The 26895-nt window shown below is 40.2% G+C and overlaps 1 protein-coding gene across 1 annotated transcript; it reads left to right on the top strand.

The window, feature by feature from the left end:
- Positions 1-24241, top strand: castor2 (cytosolic arginine sensor for mTORC1 subunit 2). Its single transcript, XM_030068538.1, has 9 exons — positions 1-308; positions 7487-7557; positions 9241-9434; positions 14268-14400; positions 16466-16589; positions 17999-18109; positions 20452-20534; positions 21518-21612; positions 21710-24241. The coding sequence occupies exons 1-9, from the start codon at positions 196-198 to the stop codon at positions 21773-21775; spliced, it is 990 nt and encodes a 329-aa protein (XP_029924398.1). The 5' UTR covers positions 1-195; the 3' UTR covers positions 21776-24241.
- Positions 24242-26895: the final 2654 nt, after the last annotated feature.

Below are 26895 nucleotides of genomic sequence, written 5' to 3' on the forward strand. Positions count from 1 at the left end.
GTAAACGGTTCCGTCGCCGTTTTGACAGTCGGTCCGTTTTACCTCTTTGCTTTCTTTATTCCACCCTTGTTTCTCTTTCTTTCACTATTTAACAAGCCGTAGCTGCCCTATGTCTGTATTTATTTATTTATGCATCTTACTTGAAACCGTTTAGATTTAGATTTTAGCCGTTCCTCCAATGAGAAGACGTAAAAGATGGAGCTACATATTTTAGAGCACAGCTTGAAAGTGGCGAGTATAGAAAAAGAGGGGATCCAGATTTGCACTCATGGATTAATAAAACTCGCCTTCCTGGCCTCGAAAACAAGGTACGTAAGTTCCTAAACGCGATTTCGGGGCGAAAATGTGGTGTAATTCAGGTTTTCCATGCGCCACAGCGCTGTACATGTCTCCTGGAAGGATTATAGCAAACTAATGACGAGGCTGCTGGTAGTTCTGTCATTTTTTTTTTTTTTTTTAAAGGCATCAGTGGAGCTGCTGTGTTAATAACCAAATACACAGCGTTATGTGCTATTTCCATTTTAACTGGCGTGTGTGCCAGTTTCCAGGCCTATCCTTTCTTGTTCTGTAGTGTCATTTTGTTGCTTTGTGCCATCTGTAGCTGGGTCGACGCCAAGGGGTGTGTGTGTGTGTGTGTGTGTGTGTGTGTGTGTGTGTGTGCGTGCTGCCTATTTTCCCCTTGTATCAGTCAAATTCAACATATGCTAAACCAGACTCTGCAGATTCTCAGCCCTCGTCCTATGGGTGCATATGCATGGCCAGCCATTCTGCATGAGGAAACTTTCATTGAAAAATAAAATAAAATGGAATAAAATAATAATGAAAATTAGCCCTGGCAGTGGCTTGATACCAGGCCTTGTACTTGAGTCATTGCTGTGTCTGTGGTGTAGCCTCTGCTATACTGTGGGCACATTGTTGTTGTGCATGTTATTCCCACTACAGTCTATTAGGCCAAGCAAATCAATTGACTGCACTGAGTTATCATCCTCTGCCTTGGCTCTGTTTTTATTTAAATTTTATTTTTTTAAATAATAAGAAAAAAAAAGTCATCTCTCCATAGGTGGCAGTGAACTGGTAATCTGTCTGCTTCTTTTCCTAAGGGGTGCACGTCCAAAATCCCATGCAGATTACTGATTACCTGATGTAATTGCAAATAATCCGCCGGATTTAAACCCAATAACATAATCGTATTACTTTAAGTTACTCTTGGGTGACTTTGCCTTCCAAGTTGTGTTAATGCAGACTCACATTTGACTAGCATTAAAAACAAACTGGCATCAGTGGCATCGTTTCAAGATGTGCACCGTGCACTGTCAGAAATAGGGGTGCGGTGGGAGTCCTTTTGTGTCCCCCAAGGCACAATCCACACCAATGTCCCCCTTTATAGGGCTTATTATTGGGCCTTGGGGTAATTATATGTACCTTTCTTAGAGCCAAACAGCTACATGTGTTCCCAAGCAGTAAAAAGTACATCTATGTACCGTTTCATCTAAATTTCGAGGGACAGTATCAGGAGACAGTGTCTGTTAGGCCAAATTCAGTGGATGAATGAATAAATAAACCCCTAAATAAATCATTGGATTAGGTAAACTGCTAATTTAAGGTAGATTTTAACTGGTAGGCTGTGCTTGAGTAACCTTAAAATGAAAGATTTGTTGATTCATGAATATGAAGAATAGGTTGTACAATTATACAGGCAATGTTGTCGTTATAAAATATGGATAAAACTACAAGGGTGCAAAAGTTGCACCTTAGAGGGTACTGCCCAGTGACAAGCCGTTGAACCCCTAAAGGTACAATGATGTGCTTTATTTTCTGAGCGTGCACAATCTCACGGTCTAACCTATAAATACTTTTTTTTCCTTTTAACGTGTCACAATATTCCAGCAAGTAAACACTTGTTTTTTTTCCCTCCCTTTCCAAACTATGTCATGTGATTACTGTGTTACAGTGACTAATGGATTAGGCTATATTTACCGTTTCTTGTCATCAGATTATGTGTATTCTGTGAATTTCCAACCAGTGCTGCGACTGTTTGAGGTGTTTACTGACTTTTTCCTTGGTAGAAAAAAATGCCATGTAGCCTCCATGGCTGTTGCACTCGTGAAGGAGATGAGGCTGCCGCTTATTGCCACCACAAGAGTATATCATTCTGCTCTGTCAAAATCTGCACTTCATTGCAGCCACAAAGGAATTTCTTGTTTTTCCACAACGGTCCAGTTGATAAGCATTTTTTTTTTTCTCCAGACTTGCATTCTTCTATCCCTTTGAAGCTAGTTGTATGTCTGCACAGGTTGTTTTTGATGCTGTTAATTCTAACCATTTATGAGGGAAAACTAATAAAAAATGTCATTATCACTGAAGTCAAGGCAACTGAAAAGAAAATGTGAAAAGAATGCCACAATTAACATCAAACGTTTCATCAAATGAGAAAAAATAAGAATGAAAATGGTTGAGAAATCTGTAATCGGTGCGTAAGCCTATTTTAGGCAAAGCGGCATCTGTAACAGTTGGGATGGAGCTGTAACAACATGCTGAAATGTTAATATCCTACTTGCCATGTCTGCACGGAAGATGGTCCTCCAGTCAAAATATCTTTAACTTTTAACCAGACTAGAATTTCTGGGAATGCTTGTCCATTAGGCCGTGATATTTGCCATTTTGTGGCGACTCACAGAATCATAACGCCCATATTAAAAGTTTTAATATTAGGCAACGTCAAAAGGTAGCATCAGTTTATTCTTCTTATTAATGATGATGATAATACTAACTGCAAAAGTGAAGATAAATACGGTATTTTCAAAGCACATTTACCGTTTCTCGGACTCAGCCGTCAGTTTTGAACAGAGACAACATGCAGCATTTTGAGATGTGCAGCGACTCTCCCTGCCTTCTGTCTTGCGCTCCTCGCATTTGAGAAGCACGTCTGCTGAGATGGCAGTAAGTCATCAGCTGACACTCAACATAAACCTGTCATGTCTTATCTGATGGGAGCAGTCACCTCATGAGCGAGGTAGCGGGTGTTTTCTCGGTGTTGTAGGAGGGGCGGCCCGCGGTCTCAAATTGCGAATGTGCGCACTAAATGAAGAACTGTTGGCAGTAAGTTTCAGGTGGTATATTGAGGATATTTGTCTCAGAATGCATCTGTGATCATAGGTTATATTTCCACATCTACACAGCTATTCAAGGCCAGTTTGTAATGCAGTTAGCCTATAGATATCAAGTCTATGGGAGCAATGCCATAGACTTAAGTATTTCTTCTCAAGTGCAAACTGTAGCAGGACATTTTTATATTTGGTTCATTTAGATTTTCACTGCCTGATAACTCACAAAATAGAATTTATTTATCAAGTGACAAGTTTTAGTAACCTGTCATTCTGCATGGTTGGAGACTTTGGCAGTAGGGTACTCAAAATCAATTTGATCATAGTCCATGTAACTTTATCCATGGATTTGACAACACTTTTTGCTGAAATTTGTCCTCCTGGCGTTTATACTGCTAAAGATTTCTTGATGGAGCAGTTGAACATGTGCACCAGTCCTGACTGCGGTCTGTCCTTGGTTAATTTTGTGATGCCAGGCTTTCCGAGCATGAGGAACTGCTGGCTATGATACATCTATGTCCATAAAACCTTGCATTCGGTTATTTCCTGTACGCTCCCTAAGCAGCCCTAGGTATCCACAATCAATTTTTAACCTCTATCTATGTGTTTGTGGGTTTTTTCAAAAAGCATGCCTAATTTTCCCTGTTTAAAATTAGCTATAATTGAGAAAACAAGTGAATATATGGGATGACTTTTCTGTAGAGGGTTTAATAATTCTTGTGATTGCTCTTAACTGCTTGTTCGATTTGCGGCTTGTTGGGTAGCTAAATTCAGGTTACCTGTTGGGTTCCCATTTTTCCCAGTCTTTCAATAAAATCTTGACTGATCTAGCTTCATTTCATCCAGGACCATCAGCTGGTTGCTTTAAAGCAGCTTGGAAATCATCTCTGACAGTACTTCTTTTTGCCTGGGATTGGGTAGTCTCTGATCAGCTCAGTAGTATTGATAGCACAGCAGTAAATCCTCAACAGCAAACCACCACCAAGTGTACCTACGCTCCATTCACTTCATTTGCATTACTTAGCATCAGCTGCTTGGTCAGCATGCCACAACTTTTTGCAACTATAAGCTTCATTCAGAGTTGTCTTCTTAGTATTAGTTTTAGGACTGAGGCCGTCCAAGTTGGACCACAGCACTAGATTGGACGTTGAAGTGTTTGGGGCAAATTCTTGAAGGAGGGCAAATCTTAGATTGTATTTGCCCCGTTCATGACTGGCAGCAGCTTACGCGTGGTGCTCGTCACAAGCGGAGCAAAGATGGAGAGGCCGTTGTTGTTGTCCCCTGGGAGGCTGGCATGCACTGGCGGACTTAGGGGGGCACCAACAAGCACTTGAACATGTTTGCACACTGGTAATAACCGCAGAACAAGAGCCGCCTCTAATCTTGCCGCTGCTGACAGTTGTGCCATCGAGGACTGCACCCATCCATTTCACTTGACTGCAGAACTTGGTCGTGTCCATCTTCCTTAGATGTCACTTTACAGTTTACTTTACAGGTTGTTGACTCGTTTTGGACAAAAGGAGCATGGTTGGGCCTCGCGTAGCTTTAGTGGAGATTTTTCAGTTCATGTAGGAGATTGTCGGAAACTACCATTACAAAGGTAGATCCACGTCTTTCCATAGCCCACGGTTCCCTCCAGCTCATCTACCTCTATTTAAATCTGGTCACTGCCTTGTTACTTTAGGATGAGTTGAGGATGAGAATGAATGGACTTGCATGAAACGTTTTGGAAGGGTTGGTCATGGGGTAAGGAAGAACTGACATTTTATCCCAGTTGGCCAAAAGGAGGCATGGTTTCACTCTGAAAGGTGTATAATTTCTGAACAGATTCACTCTTTTGTCAGACTTAATGCATAAATCAAATCATAGAGGAAGAGGGAAACCCTGCATTATTGGCCCAATCAAATAATGTGGGGACACGGGAAACCTCATTTCTGGTTTAGACATTATTCTTTGCCAAATGGGAACAGGTATAGTTCCTGTCTTTTTTCAGGTACATTCAAAATGCATGTGTTACTTGATGTGAGACAAGTTTGTAATGTGGCCTAGAGGAAATTGGTACTGGAATGTCTTGACAACTGCATAGAGGTATTCCTTCAATGTCATCAAGTTTCGCCTGAGCAACAGGACTGGCACGGCTTACTGTCTTCTTGTCGACAGGCCTCTTCAAAAACAAACTGATCTCTAGGATTGTGTTGCTTTGTGCAATTTTGATCTCAGACATGGTCATCCTGTCTGGTGGGTGTGTCCTTAAACTGCGCCCATGTTCAGCTGCTTTTGTTGCGATGCGCTTCATTCCTATCTTCATCTGTCACTGGCCAATCCCTGGATTCTGCCAGTATCATCTCTTATGAGGCTTTGGCACGTTTGAATTCCTCTTTTCTCCTCTGTAGAGTCCCATGGACATGAGCCATCTCTTCAGAAGTCCCTCAAGCTTTTCCCCTACACTACTGACTTTAGCTAGCCGAGTAATCAGTAATCAGGACAGCCAGTAGTTGTAGTTGTTTAATCTTTCTTTTTTTAAATGAAATGGTTAATGGTTAACATGTTTCTCTGCTTTAAAATGTGAGTTTCACCCATTAGAGATCCCTCATTTGTACCAGTCTTATAGGTAAATGATTCCTCGGAGAGAGTTTCATAATGGTTGTAAATGCTTGTTTAAATTACAATTCTGAGTGCATAAAACAAGCTATAAAACAATATACAAACACTATGGATTTTCTGCTGTTCCCCAGTTGACTTTGCTTTGAGGAAGTATTCAGACTCATTAACTCACATCAGTGACTCAAACTAAATTAGATGTGCAAAACTGTCTAGTTTTGGAAGAGTCATAAAAATCAATTTTATTTTCAGTTATAGGCCGCCTGAAGTCATTTTCATTAACACAGCGTTTGTTGTGATTGCTCATTTTGTAGTTTGGTGTGTTAGATTGTTATTGTAATCACAATGCAATACCTTATACAACAACACAGCCTCATTTAGAGGCTGCTTGTGAAGTTCCTTGTATGGACACAGAATGTGAGTGATGCTGGCTGAGCGTTCATTGATTTACCACATAAATGAGGGTTAATATTCCTTTATAGCGATTTGCTGTTTCATTGCTGATCTCAGCATTCAGTGTATGGCTGCTGTCTTTGTCTTGATGTTAAAGAATAGCAGATAAAGTCAGGATGTAGTTTTTTGAAGGACATGATCATGACTAGAAGGGATTACAATAGTATTATCAACACTGACTAAATTTCTTCATAATTTGGAGCCACAACCACAACACAAAAACTGCAGCACTCATTATTCTTAATGTAATCCATTATAACACCTGACAGCGTATTCATTCCAAGAGGTATGTTATTTCTCCAGAAATGCCTGTTCCCTGTGGTTCTTCACACCTTTCAGTGAAGTATGAAGCGCAAGTATTGAATAGGTTGCCTGTAAAGAATCTGATTCTCATACTTGTGGCATGCATGGATGTTTTTTTTTTTTTTTCCTGGTATAGTGTTAACACTGCGTGCTAAAGCCAGGTAAGACTTATATGAGTTTTTTGGAGAATGATTTCAAGCTGACTTGAAACAATATCCTTAATCCACCTTGGACATCATGAAGATTATTTTTGGTTTCTAGAATTTGATCTTGACAGTAGTTTGTCTGGATTTCAGACACACAGCTGTGCCCCAAAAATAGTCCTAATCCAGGTAAAGGTAATGTAAGTTTATTCAAACTGCAAATAACACACTACACATGGACCAGTTAAGCCCATACTGAGATGGATCCAGTCATTTGGGAAGATGATACTCAAGGGGAAGACAGGAGCATTTTTCATTTACTGTATTCAGTAGGCTATAATCAGGAAAGTATTTGCAGTGACACATGCAACGAATGGGGGAAAAAAGCAAAAGTATCATCTACTATGTTTGCATATTCAAAAACATTTCTCCATCTCTGAAATTCCTATTCTAACGAGGTGTAGACAGATTTGCATTGCGAGGGGAGCAGCACCGTGGTTTATTTTTTGTGTTGCCTTGATGCCTCAGTGATGAGCCTCACAGACCCTGTAGCCCGTCTTCCTTTAAACACAAGGATGAATTCTTAGAAATACTAGTGGTCTTGCCACGGTCACTGCACAGCTCATGCTTGCATGCTTTCATAAAGACATGTTACCTGCCTTGCCCACGGGGGCTTGGCACGTGCGAGGCTGATGTCATGAAAGCTTCGCGACGCAGCAGAGCGGGAGGTGAAGGCAGCACGTCTTCAATCGACTTTACATGTAAATTATCCGTTCAGTTTTTGTCCTGTATAGAGCTATTTCTCTGTTTCCTGCTTCTCTCACAAATTAACATAACCACTGTTTGAACTCTCTCTCTCTCTCTCTCTCTCTCCTTTTGCAGATGTAAGTTTTTCAGTTTGACAGAGACTCCGGAGGACTACACCATTATCGTAGATGAGGAAGGCTTCAAAGGTGGGCCTCTGTAGGCAATTACTTGTGGATCTTTCAAGTTACTGTGGCAACCATAGATCAGGCGGCCAGAAAAGATTACACTGTGTAATCCATGGTTCTCTCCAGTGCCATGCACGTTGACTAGAAATGTTTGACCACACATCACCTCATCAACAGCACCATTATGGGTGTGAGGCCAAGCTGTCACTTACTGGGTTTTGTTTTTGGCTGAGTGAGTGAACCCATGTCATTACACGCCCTTTTCCAGGGTGACCCTCGTTGGTTACCCTGGATACTACAAGCTGTCGGTTGCATAACAGGCACAGGTATTTTCTACTGTCGGCTGGCTCAAACCTTTTTTTCATGGCTGTTCATGGCAAAACCAAACAATGAAAGATGTAATTTTAGACACTGTCAAATATTCTGCCAGAACCTTATGTGAAAAGCTTGTTAATTAAATTGGACTTTGTAGGGACGGTGTAATAAGCCAGTCATGTACAATGCTTCTGAATGTGTTAACTGGAAACTCTTTTTTTTCTTAGTGTTGTGTTTTTTAGGACTTTGTTTACCTATTTATTGTGTGGCATAAGAATAAAACCTCATAATAATAAATATTTCAAAGTGCAATCAGTGAGATTAAATTCAATATTTTTCATATCCGTTTCTTTGGGGCTAAGAGCACTGCTCCTCCCAGAGATGACCTGTCAAACACTGTGTCCAGAACTGGGATTGGGTTTTTTCCCTTGGATTTTGCCATTGATTAAGTTTGAGTTAGTATGTCCATTCAGTTGTATTGAGTATCACTGCAGATGCTAACTGTCCAGCACTTCTTCTGTTTGATTAAAAAAAAAAAAAAAAAAAAAAAACGAAAATGTAAAAAACATCCCGTCCTGTGCAGCAGAAAATTTCTCCCCCCCAAAAAATGCAGGATGCAGGATATTGGAGCAGGTCGAGTCCCATTCTGCTAGAGCAGTTAACAATAGAGAGCAGCAAGATAGCAGCAATTTGCTTGAAAATGTTACAGATTATTGCTTTTATCATCTATTAAAAGAAAAAATGAATATCCAGTTGTGAGTCGCTGCTATTTTGTAACAGCAACAATCCGTTGATGCTGTGGAAAAATGGGTGAATAGTCGCAGGACAGGCGATGTGATGCATCAGAAATAGACATCAGGCGTCTGCAACCTGTCTAGACAACCTCACTGATTGTAATGGGAGTGTTTTGTTTTGTTATTATGTTTTGTTTTGTTGAGTGTTTCAGTTTTTTTCTTTGACACTTGCTCACCACACTTCCTGTTGGGACAAGGTGTTACAGGGGTGTTCAGACTGTGCAGTGTTTTCTGCAAAAAAACACCAGTATTTCGTATGGAGAAACCCCAAATTTAATCTGCAGCTCTGCCTTTTTTCTGTGCAGATCGAACTGAAAAATATTTACCTGCCCCAAGTTCAAGCCCCAGGTCACAACCCACATCCTGGCTCTGCTTCTACACTGAGTTCTTTGCAAAAGCAGAGCTCTTGCAATGCGGACCTGGTGTCAGGCAGGTAGCGCTCCACAGTCTGAACGCCGCCTGACAGTGCCTAGCAGCTGCTCTAAAGTCACTGCAAGGCACAGCATTTTGTTGCCTTTTCTTTAACATTGGTTCAGAAATGATCTGCACACTTTTATTTTCACATTTTTAACATCACTCTTTTGTCTATTCCCAGAACTGCCAGAGTCGGAGCACATCAGTGTTGCCGATGCCACGTGGTTGGCCCTTAACGTGGTGTCAGGGGGTGGCAACGCCTCCAGCTCTCAGCCCATCGGAGTCACCAAAATTGCCAAATCAGTCATCGCGCCTCTGGCTGACCATAACATCTCTGTATTCATGCTGTCAACGTATCAGACAGACTTCATTCTGGTGAGTATGGCTCCATGTTAAGATTAGTGTTGTCACAATAACCAAAATTTTGATACCATTTTATAGGGCTGTCCCAAGCTAAGCTTTTCTTTGGTCATCTCTGTTTTGGCTACATCACGTTGTGCCGTGCGTCTTGGTGATGTCACGACATGGCAGACATGAAAGCTGTCAGTACCAAACATCGGCACTCAGTTGCTCAGATGTTATCTTGCAAATTAAATGCCTCCAGGTTACTTCCATGCATCTTTTGAACTGTGTAGACATTTGTCATCTGGTAACGAAGCGGTGAGGGTGGGGAATGGTTTACTAATCAACCAAGACCCCCACTGACTGATTAATGAACTGGTCAACCAAAAGGTGGCAGTCATACTGTGTTGACTCTGCTGCCAAAGACTGAATTCAGGATTTGAAAAATGTTAATATTGCGTCCAGAAGATGTATTTACACAGGGAATGTGGTTTGTAATAATTGACCGTTTCTAAGTCCCGTCCTCCTTAGTTACTGTTGTTTGGTTAGACAAGGTTTATGCAAACGACTGTGAAATTCAGGGATACATTGCAAAAAGGTACAGATCATTTCTGGACATAATGGACCCAATTTCATGAAGAAGCCACCAAAAAGCTCTTTGGTTTGCCATGGAAGGGTACTTGGAGGATTTGAAGATAGAAAAATCCAATTTGAAGCATGAATACTATGTCGGTTTCATCAGTTCACAGTAATAATCTGGATGGCATGTAACTGTTCACCTGTTGGCAGTGTTTCTCCGGTACCTTTTATATTGTGAGTCTGTTTGGTGACAGCAGCTGCATGTAAGGACATTGAGCTGAGCTTTGCTAAATTAGCTGCCAGGCTAACCATTTAGCCATGGGAGCCAGCAGAGATGTGGCACTTAAGTTAGCATAGCCTCCAACTTAAATGTTAACTGTTGGTCTGATCAGATAATAATTGACCTTTGAGCAAACACAGGTGCGCTTGTTGATCTTATTAATATTCAATTCACTGTATGCAGAGGAGGCATGTTGCTTGGTCCTGTCTTGGTCTGTCTTTGGTGTCCAAGAAGGGAATTAAAGATGATGCTCCATTGTTCAGTCTCTCAGGACGCCTGGCACAATGTTTCATTGTGTTTTGTGAAAAAGCAACATCATAAAATGCTGAAAACCCATCAGCATCAAGAGAAACTTCATTCACCTCTATAGAGAAAGACGTGTTGCTTGTCCGAGGGCAACGTCGGCTAAACTAAGATTGTCTGGACTGCTTTTGGAGGGCAGGACTCAGGAACGGTCAGTTAAAAGAAGGAAAAAGAGGGGAAAATGATGGACCAAGCATATGTCTGGCTCTAGACAGTGGACTACAGCAGTCAGCAAATATCAGTGGAATCACAGCTGAAAATGTGGCAGCAGTGTCAAACAGCCCTCCACCTCTTGAACTGGATCACAGTCGAACTGAAATGATTGATTTTAGTTGACAGGTAGGATGTCTGGTCTTTGGTGGCAGGTGATGTCACCACCGGAAGAGAACAATATCACGCCATCTATGGCTCTATAGCATCAGATAGCAGGAAGCTAAAATCTTCAGGATTTTCATAACACAAAATTAGGCGAAATTAACAGCTAATGTATTGAACATTTTACCCCACTAACAGTGAAAGCTCAATCCCTAACTCCATGGGAATCAGAATACGGCGTCTACCTGCTTACTATACTCAAACCATGAAAATGTTTTGAAATTAAATTTTGAGTTAAAAGCTGAAATCTGTTGACCAAAAACAGTTGTAGGGTAACGTTTCTCCAATAAGCATGGCTGTGCAGGACTGATGCAGAAAGTTGCAGAGAAAAGCTGCAACGGTATAAACTACCTCGACAGCGATAGCGGAATATCCATCTCGTAAATTTGTAACCGCAGTGATAACACATCGTTCACGGTGTAACCTCAGGAGAAATTAATCTTTTAAAGACGGAGAAACTCTGAATTGCCTACATGGGAAATATCAGTATTTTCCTGAGTCAACACAGTAAACTGCATGTTGGTGAATACTGTGACATCCCAGTCATGTGAGGGCAAAACGGAGCCACAAACAAGTGCAAACAACCGTACAGGAAGCTGACAGAAACACTGGCATGAAGAGAGTTGTTACTATGGAAACAATACCGCGTCTCGTCGTGAATCTTTAGTGTAAACTCGCCAAAAGCTTTGTGAGGTTTTATGTTTGCCAATAATTAATTCATTTTGGAGAAGGTTTATTCTTAATAATGACAATTTTCGGGAAGCTAAGCTTTCTCCAGCCTCTTAATAGCGCCACCTATGCCTGCTACCAAAGACCAAGCAGCCTACTCTTCACCATGAGAGGCCTCACACTGATTTGGGTTTGGATTTAAAGTGATGACAGTCAGCTGACATTAAAAAGCTGTTCAAGTCAGTTGTAGAGACACATTGCTTCTTGTTTGCTGTGGTATTGCATCATATTGTACTGGATGGTATTGTGTCATACTGTAATTTTGCAGTTTATGATATTAACTTGTAATATTAAAGTAAAAGGTGTGGTGTAGTTGATGATGTTGGACATTGACCTGTGACCTGTGTGACAATACATGCAATTCTGAGTATCCATTGCAGTGCCGTTCCATTTTGCAAATAGCAAATATTAAAACTCAGATTTATCATAATCAAATTCATCAGCATGAATTTATCATCAGAATTGATTGGAAAGTCTTTGTGTTACTTGTCACTTTGCACTGAACGCTCAAGCTCAGTGATGCAAAAATGCCTATCATACTTCATACATTTTTTAAAGGAGAAAATTGATCACTTGGACAGTTTAGTCTGCACAAAGAGTTACATTGTCTACTATGATAGCACTTGCCATACCGCAGTGCCTGACACGAAAAAACAATCACAGTGTATACAGCGTACCTTGCATGGCCCCACTTCCCTTGGTTCAGTGAGACGTCCTCTCTCCCTCTCTCATACCAAAGCCTTTTTGGCCACAGGGAGTCTTTTTTATTGCTTTGCTTAGATGGAAAAACAAGGGCCGCTGAATAGCCAGGGCCTGTTTATGAAAATGAAAGAAGGAACCGGCGTCCATGTTGATAATCTGTCAGTAGTTACGTAAAGAGGATCAGCAGCTCAGCCTCTTGCTGGAATTCCAGGTAACATACATGGGCCTGTTTCCTCTCTGCACAAAGCTACAGTCCTGCTAATGGCTATGTCACAAAAAAACAGGGGAAAACAACTGCATTTTTCACCCTGCCGCCTACACCCACCACCCTCTCAAACGCCTTATTTTTTCTGTGTTCATGTTCGTTTTTTTTTTTTTTTTTTTTTCATCTTCTGTCTCAATCTGTGGCCTCATCTCACATAGTGTCTGAGTCCATTACTGAATGTTGGAGCAGACTGAAAGACAGTCCAGCTAAGGATTTTTTTTTTCAGCATTATGATCTTTTGTGTTACATAAAGCTGTAAAGCCTGACCCAAATGTTGAATGCTTTCATTTAGACGGTGGCATGAGTATCCTGACTGAGTCAGGCCACTCAGAGGAGTTACAGAACAGCTTCTCGCAGAAAACTTTACTTTCTCTTCACATAGTCAGTGCAATTCAATTTAAGTTTTAGTAGTCACCATGGGCAAAGAAACAGCCTGTTAAGCCCAAATGTACTTTCTGTCCTCTGCCTCTTTCAGATTTCTTCATCACACTTCTATCAGCGACAGCAAAAAAAAAAGCATACCGAGGCTTTACCAAGCATTTTGTAGGTTGAACTCGCTGTAAAATTATTTACTTAAGTTTTGAGAGTTTAAATTTTCACTTTTTATATACCACGCTTTGATCATTGGCCTCCATACTGAGAATTCTTGATTGCTGTACCACAGAGGGCCAAGTGTTTACTTGTGCAATTTGCTGTTAAATTGTTTGCTACTGTGGAACTCAAATGTCAGTTGATAATATTTTCCAAATGCAAAGTCATTAAAATGCAAATAGAAGTACACTGCAAAAGTAATTGGTTAAACTCTTTTGAACCTCGCCCTTTTATATTATCTTTAAAGAAAACTCCTTCTGAAACCACTTGAACACTTTTCAGTAATTGCTATTGGTGATTGGTGGTACTTTATAGCATTTTATAGTTTTGGGACAATTGGACAACTGGCCAAATATAGATGACAAGATGTCACTTGGAGATGGAAAAAAAAAAAATGTTTCAGCTTCATTAAACATAAAAGGTAAACATTAAGTCTCGGTGTGAGTCCCTCAGAATCAAATAGCAAGGGCCTCTTTTGAGACAACATTTCACACTGATGTTCACACAGGGAGAAATCTATTGTAGACGAAGCAGAGACGCCAATTTTCTGCCACAGTGCAGCAGAACGTAATGACACTTGTTGGAATAAGGGCTGTCGGTCGCCTTTTACTTAAGTTATTAGCTATTATCACCTACACATTTAACTTGCCTGAATACAAAAGTCAGTCTGGGCGTCGTAGAAAAACACTAACTGAAGTAGAAGTACATGAGGACGAGGCAGGTTTAGGTGAGGGGAATACAACAGAAAGTATATTCTGAAATCACAAAATACCTCTGGGAATGCACTGAACATCACAGATGAGTCATATCTCTAAGATTTTTTAAGGGTGGATTTTTTTTTTTTTCTTTAACGTTCCCATTTCTTCATGCAAAGTACAAAAACTCTTCAAGACTCATCCTGCTCTTCATGGTTTCACACTGTGTTTGATGCAAGGACAGAGATAGAAACAAATCCAGGTCAAAACAGATTCTTCAACAAACTTTTATTTTTCGGTCTGTCGCCAGCCTTCAGAAATGACCTCATGAATTTTGTTGCCCTCAGGTTCGAGAGCGAGACCTGCCCATGGTAATGCATACGTTGTCTTCCGAGTTCACTCTGCTTAGGGTGGTCAATGGAGAGACTGTCGCCGCTCACAGTCTGGGAGTCACCAATGGCTTTGTGAAGCCAAAACTTGGTAGGCATAAACTTTCTTCATTCCTGTGCTGAATTTTGAATAGAATTTATGTTGACATGCATTTGCAGCAGGCCATGTTCAACACCAAAACTATAAAATTTTACAACATGTTATTCCATGGTTTTCAACGTTGGTGCAGGTCATCGTATCAGCATGTATTCAACGTCTAAATGTTTTCTTTGAACTTATTTTTCAAATAGAAATTCACTCCATCACGAAATTGGAAATGTTATCAGCACTTGTTGGCTTTTCTGTTGTTTTTTGAGCGCTTTGCTCAAGGACACTCCAAAAGTAGCTGCTCCCAAGAACAAAGGATCAGAGCCTGCAGACAGGCTGGGCAGATGCCAGACAGCAAACTGACAGTGAATTAAAAAGCCGACCAAAGACACTGGCCACTTGTTTGCTACCATTGGTCAGCTGCGTGTTGGACTTTTCCTATTGGCTGTCGCTCTTTCAAATTGAACTGGCGCTCTGCAGTTCATTCCACATTTATCGAACACACACAGGCAGAAGAAAGAGAGAGGAAGAGAGAGAGGGAAAAGAACAGACACATATACATAAAGAGCGAGAGAGACAGTGTCACCAGTGCTGAGAAATATACTTCTGCTGGTGGACAGCCAAGCTCCTGCATATCCATCACTTTACACTTTGCAGTGCATCCACAACAACAGTGACTCAAAATGGCTGCTTCACCTGAACAATATTGGTGTAACTAAGAGATTCGCTGAAAAAATATTTAGATTATCAACATAGCACGTCTTTCACAAGTTTCCCTTTTCCATTTCCCGGGCAGAATGTGCGTTGTTCCTCCTAAATCCAACCTGGTGCGTGACACTGCCTCATCCCTGTTACCCACTGCAAGACACTCTGAGTAAAACCGACAAGAGCACATAAAGATGTTAGGCAAAAGCGTAACCATCAGAACAGGGAAGTAGGCAAACCACAACAGCAGCAGAACTGTGTCATCAAACCAGTGTTGCATTGTGTTCTGACGGTGAGAATACATCAGCACTATTTAACTATACAGATAACCACGGTTTGAAATCTGCTGTCCAGTACTGCCGCTGTTCGCAGAACTGAGGTCAGAACTGCTGCTTTCTGTTTTTTTGGTTGATGTAACATTGAATTAGTGACATTTTGTTTGTGTTTTTCTCGTCCCTGAGTCAAAAACAGTTGATTAGAAAATGTGTTGGGCCTGTAATTAAGTCTGTAAATGGTTAAATTAGACATGTTTGATTAAATATGGATTGTCTTCTTTCAGCTTTACTGTAACCTGTTATTCGGATGCCAAATGAAGGCTGACAAAATAAAAAAGTCCCTCCATATATTTTCAGATGTGTTTAAACTGTGTTCAAACTATGTTTAAACTGTTCACACAGAAACCCAGGTAGCGTGGCTATAAACCACTTTAACCCCTCAACTTTTTTACCATTTTATGCTTTACAAAATTAGTTCAAAACAAAATAAGTGAGGATTTGTTTTGTAAAAAAAAAAAAAAAAAGTAGCCTATCATTAGATTGAAGCAGAAATGAAAGAAATTTGTGTTCTAAGTATAAATATCTAATAATAATCTAGTTTTAAAAGAAGCAATCAATTTTTAGTAAAAAAGTAGTTTTCTAAAATATCCAGCCCCTTGGGCTATAATGTCTTACTGGAAAATTGACTGTTTGGAATTCTATGTTTATTATTCACACCGCATCTTTAGGTAATTAAATTAAATAGACATTTTGAATACTTGGTTGTTGTTTTTTTTCGGAACTCATCTAACTTGATGTCTTTGAATTAAGTCTTGCACCAGTTCATCTTGTGCATTGTATTAACAGGATTTTAGGGTGTTTGATTTAGTTTTCAACAGACAAGAATTGCTAGTTTTTTCTCTCTTCTACTCCTAGAAACCTCAAATGAATGGATTTTAATTATATTTTGTAGCATGCCAAACATGCAAAAAGTTAGAATACCTTATATAGATACCTATAGTATACAGATACTTATAAGGGTACTTATACAGATGCTGTGTTGTTTTATTTCCTCCTCTGATCCCTCATAGAATCTATTTGTTTTTCAGTGCCCCGTCCCATCATCCATCCCTTATCCAGTCCCAGCAACATGTTCTGTGTGACCAGCCTGGACCCAGATACATTGCCCTCGGTAGCCACCCTGCTCATGGACGTCATGTTTTACTCCGGAGGGTAAAGACCAACTCATCATGTTTTACCCCTGGTTGCCAAAAGAAATCCTTAAAACGTACAGCATGTCAAACAACGCTGAGCTCACAATCAAACAATTTACTCTCACATTGAGGTTTTGCGGGCAGATGTTTTCTTCAGGCTGCATTTGCACCCACAGGCCTTCATGCTCAATTCAGAATTGATGGTTCTACTTGATGTTTGGGTGGCTGCTCAGATCTAATCTAGCATGTACAGCGACCCATATCAAATACCAATGTGAGCTGATTTTAAGAGGATACACTACTGCAGGGAAACAATAACAGTTTTGGTTGTTTTGTGTTTGGTTTAGTGCCTTCACATGTTGACTGAACTGAGGCAAAAACCAATCAAGTCACTACTTGGCTTTATTTCTGTTGTTGTATCTTGTTTACTTCCATGCTACTGCTGCGCAGCCTGCTGTTGAAATTATGACACCTCTCCCAGGTGATTGCTCTAACTTATTGTCACAGCAGTGCTGACAAATACAATCGAGCATCTACAAATATATGCTGGAGAGCAAACGATCAAAAAGAAAAACATAGTCTTGAGGGTGACTGTTCTGTCAGTTGAAAAATGAATAAATTTTACACTTTATGCTGTAGGACAGAGAATGAACAAAACAATGTAGGTGTAAAAGTGTAGAGCTAAATACCTACATGCTACAGTCCAGAGATATTGGAGAGATTTTTTTTTTTTCAACTTTTCATATGGAAAAGTGGAGTAAAATGTCTCTTTAAGTTTCTGTTCCAAGTAGAAAACTATGGCAAGACGTCATTTTCAGCATTGCAGCATACACAACATGTTTATAATCTGCAAAATACACTTAAACAAGTTCATAATGGCGAAATCATACTTTTGATTGTAACACTGCATACCCTTAATCCCATCAAATCACCTGTGTGGTAAGTGGTTAAACATAAATCTGAAATGTAAAGTTAGTGTATTCACAGGTGGAGACATTCTGTGCGAACAAGCTCAGCTAATGTTGCTAAATATCATTGACTTAGCATTAGTCGCTGAGACCCACAGAGGCTGTAATTATATCCTACCAGCAGGGAATTTCCAACTTCCCACTTTGAATGGAATTTTCAGTAGTGTTATCACAATTCCACCTGCATTTAATCAGTGTTTTTGTGTTTACTCAATTGGAAATAAAATAAAGTTAAATAAAACAAGTCAGTTTGCCTATGAGAATTTAGATCCATCATTTCAATTATATCTTAACATTTTCTCAACATGCAAAGTCATGCAAACTTGTTCCTTTTGTGTAAAGCAGGGCTGGTCGCTGTGTGTAATGAAGTGCTATCAAAACGTTTTGTTTTTTTTTGTTTTTTTTTGTTTTTTATCCATCTCTGATTGGACTGTACTGACTGTCACACCTTCCCTATCAGGCCAAAGGAGCCGGGAGCGTCGAGCGAGGACTCCAGCCACATTCGATTCTTCTCGTTCTCCCTGATCGAGGGCTACATCTCTCTGGTCATGGATGAGCAGACAACACAGAGGTAAAGCAGAAGAGCACACCAATAATAATACAATGACTGGTTTCAGCAGCCTCATTCTGAAAGTCAGCAAAGAACGTCATCTTTTGGTATTCTTGCTATAATCAGTGGCACTTCCTTCCTGTGGCCTTTCAAGATTTCTTTTTCACTGTTAGACAAGGCTAGACCGACATATAAACATTTTTGAGTGTTACTTGAGTGGGCAGATAGATTGTTGCTAAGCAATAGCAGAGCAGTTTGGTGAACCTTGTTCATATGACGCAGTGGGTTTCAATCTGACTCGTTTGTCATTGTCTGTAACCCCTTCTTTCTCACAATATACCGTCTAATTAAGCAGAAAGGCCATAAAGAAAAGTGAGCAGCTGCAAGTCCCGTGTGGTTTGTCTTCTATTATCACTACATTAGCACTTGATCATAGGATTGTCCATTCATAAATGGGCTATCCCTTATATGGGTCAGTCATTTCTCCAAGCTATGTGGAGATACAATAATTGGACCAAGCTTTCATTATTTTTTTAAAGTTACATATTTTGTCACAGCAGCATGTAGGCCAGCTTTGGCCCCACATTTATATAAGACCCAGTGTGTTGCCTTAAAGGCACGGGTCACCCATTTTACACTGATTTACAAGGGTTATTCAGTGCAGCTGGATGAACAGCAGTGACAGAAATCACCTGCTGCCATCTGTTTGGGTCCAAATGGTTAATAGTTAGCTTCTCTGCAGAACTCCATAAGCTAACACATTCCCTGTTTGCCAAGCTATCTGCCATACCACAAACATACCACAATATGTGTGTGGTTTACAGGGTTATTGGTCAACACCTCAGTAACTCAACAATTACTTAACCAGCTTAACCGGCATTCAAAACTCATTTTTCAGTACACAATCTGTTTTATGGGGGAAAAAAAAGAAAAACCTCCCAACCCACTGGTGTGTCAGTACCCTCGAAAGGCCACCACCCACTGGCTTTGTCAACTGTTCAATGCTGGCACTGACTGGCATTGCAACATATTTCAGCTACCAGAGCTAAATTCAATTCAACTTGAATTCAGTTTAATTTATTTCTGTAACACATTTCATACAAATGAATGCAGCACAATGTGCTGCATGAATGAGGTAAGCAATAAAATACAACACAAAACAGTAAAATTCAACACAAAAAGAATATAAAAACAATAAAATAATGTGCACAGTGCAATAAAATAATGTAGTAATGAGCACAATGCTAGCACACAAAGTAAAAACATCTAGTTAAAAGCAATGGAAAAAGGTGACTTTTCAAATTCTTTTAAAAGTGATGGGTGATTCAGGAAGGTTGTTCCAGTGTAGGGCCATGTGATGGAAAGGCAGCAACCACAGTCTTTGTTCTGGTTTTATAAACTACCAGAAGGTTTGACTCAGCTGATCTAAGAGCCTGGCGGGTGTGTATTTAACAGTACTGTCATAAAAATAACAGGTTTGATGTGTTCTCTGCAGTCCTAGTTAAGATTGCAGTGTTTTATGTTCATTGCACTTGATGTTTCAGGTAAACTAGCAATAATCTAATCTGCAGGAGGCAGATCCCTGTATGAGTGTTTGTGCATCAGTAATAGCAAACCTTGGATATGTTACACAGATGATGAAAAGCAATTTTGGTAACACTACAAAACTGCTTTTTTTAAGTCAAGATTTTAATCAGAAGTAATCCCAAGATTTTTCGCATTGTTTTTTTTTTTTTTTTTTACCTTAAGGCTTGGAGAGTTGAAAAGAACAGAAAAAATATTGCTCTGGGTTTCACTGCTCACCATCCTTATTTAATTGTAAAAAGTTGAAAGACATCTAAGAATTTAGATCTTCTCTGTAACTGATTAAACGGCTCAAGGCCATGTACAACTGTGTATTGATGAAAATTTATATCATGCTTTCTAATGACACTTACCATGGGGAGCACATGTAAATTAAAAAGTAGTGGCCCAAGAATGGAGCCCTGTGGGACTCCACAGCTTACTATAATGTGGTTGGAGGAAAATGTGCCAAGTAATGCATATAATTTACTGCCAGAAAAACAGGATCTGAAGCTCTTTAAAATTGGATAAACCACCTCCTTGTGAAGCTTATGAATTAAAATTTCTTGATCCAGTGTCAAATGCAGCACTAATGCCTAAAAGCAACTGAACAGACAATTACGCTGCAATTGACTTCCCTATTCCCGTTGTTTGTTTCAGACGTTCCCCTTTTTGTCCTGATGTTTCAACAGATCAGTCAACTTTGCATACAATACTGTGGAAAGCTCCATTGTGCTATGTAAGATATTAAATAGTTGATCCCTTTTCTCTGAATTTCCCTGTATTTTGTTCTACTCCAGGTTTCCCAACAATGTCCTTTTCACCAGTGCTTCTGGAGAGCTTTGGAAAATGGTTCGCATTGGTGGCCAGCCTTTAGGATTTGGTGAGCAGTCATGTTTGCCATACTATTGTGTATGCAGGCTAGACTGTACTGGGTGGCATCATGCTAAGAGCTGCTGTTGTAATAAACCACATGCTTCACGCTCAGTATACATGTAAATATAGTTAAAGTATAAGTTCAGTTGGGCACTTTGACTAAAATGCAAAGAGTGTTCAGGCATGAAAAGATACGCTTTCTCTCACCACAAAAGGATTACGTGGAAGAGACATGACTCGAAACAGGCAATCGTTTGAAATAGTGCAGTGGAAAGTGGAAAGTGTGGAGGTCTGGGAGTAGGTGGTTGTATATATTTGCCTTCAGCTCGAGATGTACTGTGGCCAACTCGGTGAATTTGTCTCCTGATTTAGTGATTTGGCAGATCTCCACACTTAATGTCTCAAAAGTGAATGGCCTTTAAAATATGGTGACCATCATCTTAACTAAAGTGTTGTTATTGCCTTAAGTTTTTTTTAATTTATCTAAACCTATCCCTACCCTTTATTGTCTTTGCAAACTTGACTGTTAGCCAAACTTCTCATGTGACAAACTCTTGGAAATGAGGCATCCAGTCACGCACTCCTTTTGTGATGTGGGAATGTAATCTTCACATTACTGGTGCGCTCAACATGTAGTTGGAGTTTCACACATGATGCTCATTTCATAAAATTTTGCAAGACTCTGTTGGATTGGGTACAGCTCCACGTTGCATATAGCCCTTTCTTAAAATGGATTGTAGGCATCGTGTGAAAATTCACAGCTAAGGTGCAAAGTTTTGTGGTTAACATTAAATTATGGCAAATACTCAACTTATAGTTTCTTTTTAATTAAACACTGCTCAGTTGGTGGGGGTGATTTTTCTAAGTCTACGTGATGAAGTTTGATATGATTCTAGTGCAGTAACATGTTTTTTTCATTCATAGCTATAACAGAGTGGGTGATAAAGAGATGGGTTAATAAAAGGAAGTAACAGGACTCATTTGTTTCAGATGAGTGCGGCATCGTGGCTCAAATATCGGAACCACTGGCAACGGCTGACATTCCAGCTTACTACATCAGTACCTTCAAGTTTGATCATGCCCTGGTGAGGAAACCCATTTCTCTTGAAGTTCATCTTGATTAAGTACAACAGTCAGACGGGTGCAAATCCTCACCGTCCTCTTCCTCCTCTTCTCTTCCAGGTTCCCGAGGAAAACATCCAGAGTGTGATCGGAGCTCTGAGGACCAACGAGAGCACGGGACAGTGAAGGCAGCAGGAGGAGACGATGGAACAACGGTTCTTCGAAGTCATTTTGTTCAGACGTTGATTTTATCATGTCCAAAAAGTGCCAAGAGCTTATCAGTGACTACTGTGGGTTGCTTCTGAATGGAAGTGATCTAACCACGAAGCGTGGGTGGTGTATGGGGAGATGGAGGAGTGTGACGGTGTGTTAGGGATGCCTTTGTACCTTGGTCATTTTCTTTTTAACCCCCCCCTCCCTCCATGGCACTTGAGGCCCTCGACAGCCTTCTCTGGTAGTTGTCGCTTTAGTTTACCAGAGTGAATATTCTCCTCGATATGTTTGTTTTTTCTCTCTAAAGCTGCTTCTCCCCACCCCCTGACCCTCATAACCACCATACTGTATTAGTTGCATATAATCCTCTCATGGAAGGATGAAGAATGTACTCTCAAAAATGAAAAAAGAAAAAAAAAGTTATCAAGCTCTCCGTTTTTCTTTTCCATAGGTCTTTTCTTAGTGCCAAGATGTTTGAATGCCTAAGCTGATGCCTTTGTGAAAATACATGTGTGCAATTGAAGGAGACACTTTTGGAGTTGCCAGCCAGTGATGACAGACCGCCTGGTGCAAAGAAATGGTGTGTTTTGTTTTTGTTTTTGTTTTTTTGCTTTTATTAGCTATCAAGTACATTTTAATTACAACACAAATGATCTGATTATTGGAGTCCATGAACCTTAGAAACAAAATTCAGCGGCTTTGTAATGCTGGTCCTCTGACAGATAAACTGAATCCAAGGTCTTGATGTAGAATTATCATTTCCTTTTTTTTGTTTTTTTAGCTCTTTTGACGAGCAGCTGTGCATTCACACTGCAAACAATTTGGTTGTCGTGTCGCATTTATGTAGTAGTCTGCAGCTACAAAGATCTGAATGGGCAAATCATGCATTTTGCTGCCTTGAATATCATCTTTCATGACATTACATCATTCTGATGAGCTAAACTTAACAAAACTGGCTAACAAGCTTTAAAGCACAAATGAACTTTGGCAGATTATTGGCTCGTGTAGTTACATGGACGTGACATGAGGCCACATGGTGGTGAAATATCCTCATCAGCAGCCCTGCGCTCCTCTGGACTTATAATCCAGAACGATGTTGTTATCCCTCACTCAGTACCACAGCATGGCAAAACAGCTCCCAAAATACCACTTTTAACACATAAATGAACACTAAGTTGATAATCACAATATAAAGACGTCCTGGTACCCATTTTTTGTGGCGAGCGAACATCTGTTATTTTCCTGTTTGAATCAAAAAAGTAAACCCGGCATGTTGCATCTGCAGGAAACTTCTGCACAGCAGCCTTGAGGAAACGGGCTGTTTAATTTCATCAAAAACTGGGTACCAGGATTTGCTTTTTATATTGTCATAATCCACTTTGTTTACATTTGTTTGTGCACTAAAAGTGTTGTTTTGAGGGTTGTTTTTCTGTGGAGGTGAATGGAGAGATGCAGGATTAGCAGCCCAGGGGAGCACAGAGCGACTAATGAGGGAGTTTCACCACCATGTCGGCTCATACGACACCCGGGTAACCACACGACCCAACCAGTGTTCAATTTTCCTTTATTTAGTTAGTATAAATAATAATAAAAAAGGTATATTAATGGAAAAAAAAAATAAAAACGTCATTTGACCCCAGTGGTTGAAGCAACTACTCTCCATCATCATTTGAGACGTTTATTGTTGTAGTCTTTCTAATAAGTTGCAGAAACCGGGGACACTTTGATCAGTCGTAACTTTTCAGAAATCTGATTGGCTCTCGATGTTCAGCCGACTTCTCAGAGCCGGCGAGCTCGTCGGCTGTCCGGCACGCCGGCGTTCCCCCCGGTCGCTCAGCTGCGCAGGAGCTGAACGGACATGCGGCGACTGGTGTTGCTCGCAGTGTGAATGCACAACAAGATCTGATGGAAAATAAGGTGATGAATATGTTTGCATTGTAATAAATTACTGAGCCACTTTTTTGATGACGTACTCTAATGATGACAGTGTAAGTCTGCTATACATAAGCTAATGTTCACACAGGGGACAGACATTTCCATTTAGGCCTTCAAGCTCTCCCTCCCCCACCCCAGTCTGCACTTTAATGCAGGTTCCACCCCACAGACCTGCTGTACTGATGTGAAAACGGGGAGGGCCATTTACTTTTGAAGGATCCTATCGAGTTGGGGAGACTTTTGTTGGTCTTAAGCATTCGGTAATGATGTTTTACTTTTTTTTTTTTTTTCCCAACACACATTGCACCTAACAAGAAAAAAAAAACAACCTTTTTTCTGATACAATTTGATTTGCAAAAACCATGTATTTATCAGTGTTAAAACATGAGGAAGGTGACAACATTTCTTCTGATTCCATTTCAAAGACAATAAGGAAGCTTTTCATTTTGAGCTGCTTGTGTGAAAACAAAACAAAACAAAAAATAAACGAGAAATCCTTTTTGAGCTTGTTGCGTGTTCAGTTTTTCAAGGACGTGTGACATTTTTACCGTCTTTACTGACACTGAGAGTTATGTTCTCTCACTGTTATTTGCTCCCAATGTGTACTTCAATCAATAAACTGGTGTCGATAACATTTCAGCCACAGCTGGTCTTCATGCGCCCACATTAACTGCATTCAATAGGAATTTTCATTCCCACATAACACTTTGCTTTAGATAGAAGAATACTGTCACAGACGCTACTGAGCATTAGAAAACCAGGACAATAAGAACAACACGACACAATGCAGTGACGGGTTGGACCAAAATATCAACAGAGTTTGGAGTTTGATTGGAGAGAAGGCAATTTTAGCATCCTGGGGTATAAAGCCCTGTTTCAGACGCTTTTCCATGCTCAGTTCTTTAATTTGGTGACATTTGTTTGGCATGAAAATAGTTAAATTGACACCAAACATCAGTTATTGGCAACCTATCTGGTGGCAGTTATTAAGATAGTAAAGCCTGAAGATGATGATAAGAAGAAGAAGAAGAAGAAGAAAAAAAGTACCTCTGAATTTTACCTCATCATTTCAAAATCTGTGAAAATGAGGTGAAAAATGCACTTTGTTGTGCTAAGAATCCAAACCCAGCAGCAAAGACCCCTTAACAAACCTTAACAAATACCCCTGAAGTATGATTAAAACAACATATATATACTATATCTGCTAATTAGAAGTTAAATATATTGGCTGTTTTGGTCCTGCACAATTTAAAAAGCTGGAGACATGTTCAAAAGCTGATGCAGGTCATATTTTTCTATCCTTTTTTTTTTTGTATTTCAAAAAACATTTGCATACCCCAGTGCACACATGCAATTCTGTTTATGTTTACCTTGCTGGGGTTTGGCTCAGATAATTCACTTCTTCCTCTCTAAATTGCGACAAACAGAAAAGCCAGGAAGACATAAAAAGCATGAGAAGAGGAGCCTGGAGAAGCTCGGCATCACTTGTATCTACTATTTGACCTGAGTAAACAAGCCAGAGAACAGCCAGGTCCTTGTTTCCTCACGCAGGTGCTTCCATGCACCTTTTTACTGCTTGAGCACACTTCGGCACACACACAGGGGAGGGGAGGGGAGGGGAGGGGGGCTGTTCCTGCAGCAGCACCCTCTTCACAAAGCCAGGTTAAAGGAGCAAACATGGCATGTTAGTGTTTTCCCTCATTGGGATCATCTCTCCCCTTACATAATCCCCTGCAGTTCAGCTCGGCAGGCCACTGACTTGCTGCTCTCTGGTTCTCTCTGTTCCCACTGACTGCAGTTAATTCTCCACTCAGAAAGATTTCTATGAAAAAAAACATGCCTGTCTCATCAGTGACACTCCAGCAGAGGAGCACCCCATCCACACTAAGACTTTGTAGATTTACTCTGTTTGCTGTCAAGTATAATCACTGGCAAGGAAATCTCCGCTCAAAACGTGACAAACTGAATTTTAAAGCCGCACTAATGGTGATTTCTGACCACTAGAGGGCGTCAAGAGCTCAAACTCTGTACAGTCAGTCCTACTTCTGTGTTCACAGCTCGCTTAACAAACCGAAAATTAACCGACACTCATATTGCAATGGTTCACTTTACTGTAAAAATGTGTGTAATAATGAGTATGTAATAATGTTTAATGTAGTTTCAGCAGCAAAATATGAACTACCTGCTAACAGCGATTTTTGTTTGCCCCATTTACTACAATTAACCACATTTTCATTGCAACAAATCATTACGCAAATCATGCAGCGGGACGTAAACACCCAGCTTATAATGTTCTGCCTTTGTGGCTAACAGTTGTTGCCAGTCATAAACCATAGAACTGATAATTAGCTGGGTAAAGCAATTTTTCCTGTGGACTATTTCCTGGCATAGGGACGTATCACTACGCCCAGTTTCAAGTCATCAAAACACAACAGTGCTGCTGCGTTTAGGAAAACTAATGTGGACGACTTTATTATGGTGATGGAAAACTGGTGTGAAGAAAGTTTGACGTCTCTGAAAGTTCATTTTCATATCGCAGTGGAATGAATGGAAACCAACAACTGGAGAAAAGGGAGGAAAAAATGATACAGACGCTCTAAAATATGAATTTCTTTGGGAAAAGATTAGCGGAAACATGTTTATACATTTTGTAGATATTACGCTAAACATGCAAAATCACCAGTATGGTCCCTTTAAGTCTCAGGTTCAAGTCTGGAACGACAGAATAGGTGAAGATGAGTGTGCATTTACCTCACACTGCCATTTCAATACTATGTTTTTTTATTTTAAAACACTGGCAAATTTATTGACAGTATTTTCAAATATTCAAATGCATTTTAATTTAGCAGAATTATATTTTAATTTTTTTTTTTTAAAAAAAGAGTGCACTGACAGAATTCCCCCCTGCCGAGAGTTCACCATCCCAGCTATAGTAGTTTCTGTGTGATTTGGTGAGGTTTCCAGTCTGTCTCCCTTTACCCCAATACAAAGGGGCTGGATGAGTATTCAACTGTGGAGCTCAAACTGTCAAAAAAGGTCCATTTGAAAAACAGCAGGCACCCCAAAGCAGTGCAAACTCCTCGAAGAGAGTCAGTTTGTTGGTGTTTAAGAGTCAGTTTTTGTTTTTTAGTTTTTAGTAGAGCTCTTGTTCAGTTTTA

The sequence above is a fragment of the Myripristis murdjan genome, chromosome 14 (assembly GCF_902150065.1).
Source record: "Myripristis murdjan chromosome 14, fMyrMur1.1, whole genome shotgun sequence".
In the NCBI taxonomy this organism is placed as follows: Eukaryota; Metazoa; Chordata; class Actinopteri; order Holocentriformes; family Holocentridae; genus Myripristis; species Myripristis murdjan.

Coding starts and splice junctions, on each gene's coding strand:
- castor2 (XM_030068538.1), top strand. CDS start 196: ATGGAGCTACATATTTTAGAGCACAGCTTGAAAGTGGCGAGTATAGAA. Junction 309..7,486: donor TTCCTGGCCTCGAAAACAAG/GTACGTAAGTTC, acceptor CTCCTTTTGCAG/ATGTAAGTTTTTCAGTTTGA. Junction 16,590..17,998: donor GTCATGTTTTACTCCGGAGG/GTAAAGACCAAC, acceptor CTTCCCTATCAG/GCCAAAGGAGCCGGGAGCGT.